Raw genomic sequence first — 7,642 nt, 5'->3', positions numbered from 1 at the left:
CTCGTATAATGCACGCATATATGCTGCACACATGCAGACAGATGCAGACACGCATCCAAGCACGCGCCGCGCTTACGCCCATTCATGCCCCCTGGTTACTGCGCTTCAGTCAAACCCAAGTTTGACCGCCACCCGCGCTCCAGAATGTGGCAAATTCAAGACAGCCCTGCGCTGCAACCCCTCTGTCTGGCCTGGGCCATTGGGCTCAACCCTGCTCCTCCTTGCCATGGCACTGCCTCCCCCTCCCTCCGGCCGCCTGCACCTCCCCCAATCACCTTGATATCGCGGTGGACGCAGCCCAGCTCGTGGGCATATGCCACGAGGTCGAGCACCGTGCGCATGATGGCCGCGGCGTCACGCTCGGTGTACTTGCCCTGAAGGGGACGCCGGCAGAGGGGAAGGGGGAGGGGGACAGGCGGGGGCCCGGCACGGTGGCGCCGTCGGGGATGGGTTGGCTGATGTCATCGGTGCCAGGGGCCCCATGCTGATGATTGCCAAAAGCGCCTTTCTCACACCCTGAACGGCTATCAATGTGGGTTGGAACAGGTCACCCGCTGCGGTCAAATAGGTCAAAGATGCAACCGATGCCATCAAAGCTGCAGTCAAACAGGGTCAAAGCTGGAGCCATGGGTATAGGTCTCAGCAGCGGTTTAACACGTGAAAGCGGCGGTCAAACGGGTCAAACTTCCCCACACCTTGTCTATGATGCGGTCCACCAGCTCGCCGCCACTGCACAGCTCCATCACCTGCACACGCGCATCAGCCACAAGACCCACCCCCTCGTCAGAAGAGCCGGCCCGACAGCTGCCGGCCCCCACCCCTCATGGCGCAACGCTGGTCCATCGTGCCGACCCCTCTGTGCATGTTCACCCCCAACAGCACCCCAAGTCCTCCGTGACAAATGACCGTCTCTGTGTCACCATACAGCGGCCAGTGCGACACATGGCTCACTATGTGGACGTAGTTTTGGTCCTCGCACGCATACTGGATCTGGGGCATGCTGGGGTGGCCTGCCAGGTGGTACATCACCTGATGGGGCGGTTGGGACGGTTGGGACATTTAGGGCAGTCGAAGCAGCGGCGCGGTGGCAGCAGCGGCGACCCGGAAGGTTGGCAGCGGCAGCTCACAACGGGCGGGCAGCAGCAAGAGCAGCATCAGTGGGCCTGGAAAGGTGCCGAGCAGCATGCCCGCGCCACATGCCCGCCGATGCTGCCCCGCGGCACCCCAGCATAAAGAGGGCCTGCACTGCAATGGGATCGCCAGCCGGGGCGCCATGGGGCGGCTGCTGGCGCGGCGCCGGCCACCCCGGGGCGCGCATTGATGCGCGCACGCACAGGCGGGAGCGTCAGCGTCAGCAGGGGGGATGGCACCATCCACTGTGCGGCCCACCTGCATCTCCCTCCTGACGTCTGTCCAGTCTTTGGTGAGCCCCTCCAGCCGCTTCTTATGGATGCTCTTGCACGCAAACTCCTTGCCGCTGCCCTTGTCCACACACAGTCGCGTCGTCGCAAACGCGCCACGGCCCAGGACGCCTTTCAGCGCGAACCGCTCGGTCACGTCCGTGGCCTTGGACTGGCCAAGGAGGGGGTTGGTCAACTCGAGTTGACCGGGCGCGTCGCCGCCGCGCGCGGGGAATGGCAGGATGGCGACCTGCAGAGGCAGGGGGACGGCGCGAGGGCCGCGGGTGAGCGCAGCCGTTCTGAGGGGCGCCAGGGCTGGGGAGGGGGCGGCGGTCGCAGGTGGCAGGTGCGAGGCCGCCGGCTGTGCAAGTGATCGGGGGGCGTGAGGAGGCGTATGTTCCACGCTCGCAGTGAGAGAGGAGTTTGGGGATGCTTTGAAAGGACGGTCCCGTCTCCGTGCGCCGCCCGCGCGTATCCCCTGCATGGCTGGGGCCGGCGAGTTTGTTGGCTGGTGTGCGGGGGCGCTCGCTCAGTGTGTTGGGCTGGCGCCAGGGGACAGCGACCCGCGGCCGGCAGCGCGGGTGAAGGGGGGGGGCCCGCTACGCCTGGTCCCTCACGCTGGAGCGGTGGTGGGAGATGTCCTGCGGTCACAAGGAGCATGGGGTTGCATTACACACACGCAAACACGTACACACACGCTTGGCAGGTGCGCGTGATGGTTTGGGCCATGTGATGTCGCAGCCTTGCGACCGTGCTCCTCACTATCAACACGCTCACTGCCACTTTGAATGTTGAATCACATCTCAGGAAATCCTGTGCAAAGTGCTAGTCGCCGTGCGACATGAGCGGCACTGGTGTTGCCTCGAACGTGACTCGCCTCTGCGCCGTCGGCCATGGCGCTGTCGGCCATCGCGCGTTTTTCGCCGTTGGCTGCGGCATGCTTCCTCCCTCCATTTTTTGTTGCGCGCGGCGCTGTTACACAGTTTCCCATCCTCGTTTACGTTCACAGGCACTGCAGACGTTTGTGCCGGGTGTGCTCGTAGACCATTAATGGTGGTATCTGCGGTCCGTTTCGGTGTAAATCTTGACTCCTTATGACATCTGATATTTCTGTACCAGCACCGACGTCTTCCTGCACTCGCACACGCAGATCCCACTCTTTGATCCCGTCGTCATGCCGACGGGATTCACGAGAGAGCGGGACCCGGTCAGGGCCAACAAATGAAGTTGTCAACTCGTCCCACAACTTCAGCTCAGTCAATTACCTGCATGATATGCAGATGATGCCTTCTGCATCCCATGTCTGTCGGTCCACAGTAGTCAACACTTGCGTGCCTTTGTTGCGCCATGTGTATATACCCAGAGCTACCAATAGCATCTATGTCAAGCATGGGTTTTGTTTAAGTGGGGAAACAAACCTAGGTCATTATGCATATGCCAGTGTGCTACCGCGTTGACTGCGTGTTGCTCTGATGATGATGAACTTGACAGCTCGCTCTGCGTGATCAAGTGCTTACTGCGATTACCACACGTGCCAAATGGCGTCGTTTCAGACCAGCAGGCTGTGCAACTGCCTGCCCCCCTGAGGCAAAGCTAGCGGCACGCGCCCACCACAATGACGAGCCACAACTGGTTTCGTTGTTGGTGGGGACGAGCACATTCTTCACAGCGGCGTTGAGGTTCTCACAGATTACACTTTGATGTTTGCTCGCAAGCATTGCCACCCATAGACTTGTAGCTTCAGGCAAAGTCGGCCCCCTTTCATTGGGACGGAACCAGTAGCCGACTAGCCGTGATGCCGTCTCTGGCGGGGAGAACGCATTATGCTGCGATGCATCGCACACCAGACAGTGCCGAGGCCACAGAGCTGCGTCGCGTGCGGCAACAGCGGCCGGCGATGACGACGTGAAGGGGTGGTACTATGGAAGGTGCACCTGCGGCAAGCGGCTTCAGGGTGGCCTCGCATGCGACTTGTCCAACACCAGGCTAGCCACAAAATAACTGTGCACTTTCAACATGAGATTACAGGAATCTCGTAGCGAAAGGACAAGGAAACCTCTTGCTTACGGGCATCCGTGCAGATCATCAAAGTTGCATCGATCGAATTCCTAGCTGACAGTGCCCGTGCAGCGGTCAGCAACCGTTACTTGTGCAATATATCAGTGCATCTCAAGCTCTACGGCACACAGCGCCAGCGCTTCCGCCGCTTGTGCGCTCGCGCTTCATGGTGGGCAGCGGCGGGGCCGGAGCTGCTTCTGATGTAAACTGCAGCGATGAGACGCGTGCAGCCAGCAGAATTCCTTCTACACTGCACGACCCTGTTGTGACGGTGCGAGGCAGCAAATCAGCGCGTGGTGGTCGCCAGCAAGCGGCAGCTGAGCTTTTGCGCTTGCTGCCGGCGCCCCTTCTGCACTCTTGCAGAGCGTAACGCTGCACACAAACCTGGGGGACCTCAAAATCGAGCTCTTCTGCGAGCAGGTGGGCAGGTCACCGGCCGCCACCCCTGACGGCAACCGCCTCTGCGGGGTGTCGGCTCAAGCAGAGGACGTGACGTCGCCACCAGCCGCGCCAGCTGTGCCGCCGCGCCAGCCGTCGCCCTGAGCACGAGTAATGGCCCACATGCAGCGTTAGACGGCACCAAATGTTTTTGACAAAAAACATTCGTAATCGAAGTGGCTACAGCGATGCCAACGCAGCAGTGCTACGACTCTGTGCAACCTGCCCCCCCGCCCCCCTCCCTTCCGCCTCGCCTGCGGCCGCGGCGACGGCCCCTGCCGCCCTCTGCCGCAGACGCCCCGCGCATGCGAGAACTTCCTGGCCCACTGCGCCAGCGGTTACTACGATGGGGTGATCTTTCACCGCAACATCAAGGGCTTCAGTGAGCGGCCTTGAACGGCCCCGGCGGGCGGGAGCCCGTGTCTTGCTGGCACCTTGTGTCCCCTGCGGCCGGAACACGCGCAGCTCGCACCCTCGTACCTTAGCTCACTCGCCTGCCTCTGTGGTCCCTTCTGACACCCACACTCTCAATTACGGCCATGGCCGAACGACTCCGCCACTCGCCTCATCTTGCACGCCTCTATCGCCGCGCACCACGTCTGGCATTCTCCACCCCCAGTGCTGCAGGGAGGCGACCCCACCGGCACCGGCAAGGGCGGCAAGTCCATATACGCAACCCCCAACGGGAAGTTTGCGGATGAGATCGTAGACAGCTTGAAGCACAGCAAAAGGGGCATCGTCAGCATGGCAAACAGCGGGCCCAACACCAACGGTGCGCTGACTGGGTTTGGCAGGTCGAGTGATGATGACGAGTAGCCGCGGGTGGGGAGGCCGGGCTGGGTGGGTGAGGGGGAGTGGCTCGCTTTGGGGCGCCTTGCCAGAACTGCAGCCTGGTGTGCATTTGGTATGGGGGGATGGCGGGGGCCGACCGTGAGGAGGCTGGCACCCCGGGAGCGCGGCCTTGCTACCTAGCTGTATCATCCGCGTGCGCCTCTCCACGCTCCTGCCTCGCCCCACCCCCCCTCTTCCGTCGACCCAACCCATGCATATGAACCTTCCAGGCAGCCAGTTCTTCATCACGTACAAGGCCCACGCGCACCTCAACGGAAAGTGAGCGGCCGTCCTCACCATCGGCTGGGCGCGTGAGGGCCCGCTGATTGGGGTCGCGCCGGCGCGTCGCCCTCTCAATGCAAACATGCAGTCCTTCCCTCCTCATCCATCTGCCGCAAAGACCTCGGGTCGCTCGTCATTGTGAAAACGCGAGCAGCTCAGCATCAAAATGCATGCGAGCACGTCCTTCATCAACACACAAGTTCCACTCCCATACACACCGAACCACACACGCACGCACGCATCCACACATGCACACTCGTGCCGGCTCGATGCCCTCACCCCACCCTAACCCCCGGTCAACCCCCGGTCAACCCCGCCCAGGTACACCGTGTTTGGCCAGGTCATCGACGGCCTCGACACGCTGGACAAGATGGAGAAGGTCCCGGTGGACCCCTCAAACGACAGGCCAAAGCAGGAGCTGCGCATCAACAGGGTCACCCTGCACGCCAACCCGCTCGCAAGCTAGCGCCCCCCTGGTCCTGCCCTCTTCCTGCCGCCCCGCAACGCAATGAGGGGCAGCAGGACGGGGGCGGCGGGGGCCGTCCCCTTTGGTGGGAGATCGTGCTTGTGAGGGGGTGCGTGCTGTCGCCGCAGCGCAGCGCGCGCTGGCCGCTGCTTGCGTTGAGCCTTTGCTGTCTCTGGCAGCTCGGCTGCGTTCCCTGAGCTTTGCTGCTGCGTATGCCAAGGTGCCAGCCCTCTCTTGACGCAATGCCCTCTGTCCTCTTGTTTGTAAAACGATATTACACGACAAAGCCAGAACTGGCTTCGACGCGGACAGGTTCTGGGTGACAAGTTCGTTACTGCTCAATGTGCGACGCCCCTCTCAACCTGCGCCACCGGCGACGGGGCGGGCCCCGCGCCGCAAAGCGCGGGGTGGTTTGTTGAGTTGCCAAAAGGCGCATGCAAAACGTTCTGGAGGGCCCCCCGTTGAGATGCTGCTTGCCAAATCAGCAAGCCGGGGCGTCGCAGCCCCCATGCCAGCGGCAGCAGCCCTTGCATGACGGTCCCCGAAAAGGGTGGAAAGAGGAAGGACACGCATCAATATTGGCGGCGCTCCACAGACGCGCGGCATACGCGCGATGCAGGGCGCCGCCGCTGGCCGGGTTATGCATCAGCGCCGCATCGGCGTTGAGGAAAGAAAAATCAGAGGCGTGTGCGAGTGACCCCTCGTGCCCATGCAGCCCCAAGCGTGTGGGCAGTGAACCCGAGCACAAGACCCGGAACAACTGCCGATCGGCAGGCTCCCCCCGCCCTTGCGTCCAATCGGCGGATTCTCTCCCCCCTTTCAAATCATGTCCACTCATCACACGCCACCGCCCCGACGGAAACTGGCCCGCGCTCCAAACGCCTGCCCGCGCGCCTGCCCAAGCCCGCCCTTTCACGCGTCCACGGCCGCCCCTTCACGCGTCCGAGACCGTGTGTTGCCTCGTGCAAGGCCGCCAATTTGCGCATCCAAGTCTGCCCCTTCACGCGTCCAAGGCAAGCACCGTCTTCTCGATGATGTCGGCGGCCTCCAGCAGCTGCCCCTCAGTCAGCACCAGCGGCGGCGCCAGCCGGATCGTGTCGCCGTGCGTCGGCTTCGACAGCAGCCCCGCGTCGCGCAGCTTGATGCACACGTCCCACGCGCTGACGCCGCCGCGCTCCTCAATCACGAGCGCGTTGAGCAGGCCGCGGCCGCGGACGGCCTTGATGCGGGGCGAGGGGATCGCGCTGAGGCGGGCGCGGAAGATGCGGCCGAGGGCCTCAGCGTTGTCTGAGAGCTTCTCGTCCACCAGGACCTGTGGGAAGGAATGCGATTGCAATGCACTTAGCGTGGAGAGGATGATGGGTACGGGTGCAATGAATGCCCCATGGCTCAGCAGGGCTCTTCCCGGGGGCCCGTTAAATGGCGGCAGCATCCGCGGCGCGCGGGCCCCCGCGCTGCCCCCGAAACCCGGTGTGGGGCGCACCTCGAGCGCCGCCTTGCCAACGGCGGCGGCGATGGGGTTGCCGCCGTATGTGCTGCCGTGCTGGCCGCGGCCGATGGTGAGCATGACTTCGTCGTCGGCCAGCACGGCGCTGACGGGGTACATGCCGCCAGACAAGGCCTTGCCCAGGACGGTGATGTCGGCCTGAGGGGGGGGGTGAGGGGTGAGGGGGGTATGCGAATTTGACAAAAGCGGCCGTGTGCCTTCGCGTGCATGTGTGTGTGTGTGTGTGTGTGTGTGTGTGTGTTTGTGTGTGTGTGCCCGTGTGTGCACGTAAAGGTGCATGCTTGTGCAGAAGTTTCTGCGCTGCACCAATTGGGGTATGAGGGAACTCTCCATGGCTCAGTCAGGTCAACATCCTGCCACGCGCGCCACAGGGCGGCGCACGCAAGCCCCGCTCGCCTAGACCCACCGGACGCGGCCGCCCCAAACCCACCGCCCTCCCGAACCCCCCGGCCCCTCACCCGCGCGCCGTCCCACTCCTGGCAGAGCATCTTGCCCGTGCGGCCGAGGCCGGTCTGCACCTCGTCCGCGATGAGCAGCGCGTTGTGGGCCTTGAGCAGCGCGTGGGCCTTCGCCAGGTAGCCGTCCTGGGGCACAATGATGCCGGCCTCACCCTGGGGGACGGGCGGGGGGGGCGTGTTGCATGGTTGCAGGGTGCGGGAG

The 7,642-nt window shown here is 63.4% G+C and overlaps 3 protein-coding genes across 3 annotated transcripts; 1 reads left to right on the top strand and 2 right to left on the bottom strand.

Annotated features, from left to right (window-relative positions):
• Positions 1-95: 95 nt before the first annotated feature.
• MNEG_11891 (Calcium/calmodulin-dependent protein kinase type 1D) lies at positions 96-2,310 on the bottom strand (the record flags this gene model as incomplete). The annotated part of the gene is made up of 7 exons (XM_014039639.1): positions 96-98; positions 276-374; positions 696-746; positions 907-1,029; positions 1,390-1,650; positions 2,018-2,041; positions 2,269-2,310. 7 exons carry the CDS (start codon positions 2,308-2,310, stop codon positions 96-98), a joined length of 603 nt encoding a protein of 200 aa, XP_013895093.1.
• A 2,634-nt stretch (positions 2,311-4,944) lies between these two features.
• MNEG_11890 (peptidyl-prolyl cis-trans isomerase-like 3) lies at positions 4,945-5,475 on the top strand (the record flags this gene model as incomplete). The annotated part of the gene is made up of 2 exons (XM_014039638.1): positions 4,945-5,006; positions 5,331-5,475. The coding sequence occupies 2 exons, from the start codon at positions 4,945-4,947 to the stop codon at positions 5,473-5,475; spliced, it is 207 nt and encodes a 68-aa protein (XP_013895092.1).
• A 1,000-nt stretch (positions 5,476-6,475) lies between these two features.
• Positions 6,476-7,470, bottom strand: MNEG_11889 (ornithine aminotransferase; the record flags this gene model as incomplete). Its single annotated transcript, XM_014039637.1, has 3 exons — positions 6,476-6,787; positions 6,959-7,120; positions 7,441-7,470. 3 exons carry the CDS (start codon positions 7,468-7,470, stop codon positions 6,476-6,478), a joined length of 504 nt encoding a protein of 167 aa, XP_013895091.1.
• Between the last annotated feature and the right edge of the window lie 172 nt (positions 7,471-7,642).

Source organism: Monoraphidium neglectum, assembly GCF_000611645.1.
Source record: "Monoraphidium neglectum strain SAG 48.87 unplaced genomic scaffold scaffold02955, whole genome shotgun sequence".
In the NCBI taxonomy this organism is placed as follows: Eukaryota; Viridiplantae; Chlorophyta; class Chlorophyceae; order Sphaeropleales; family Selenastraceae; genus Monoraphidium; species Monoraphidium neglectum.
This window is presented reverse-complemented; position numbering and strand designations above follow the sequence as displayed.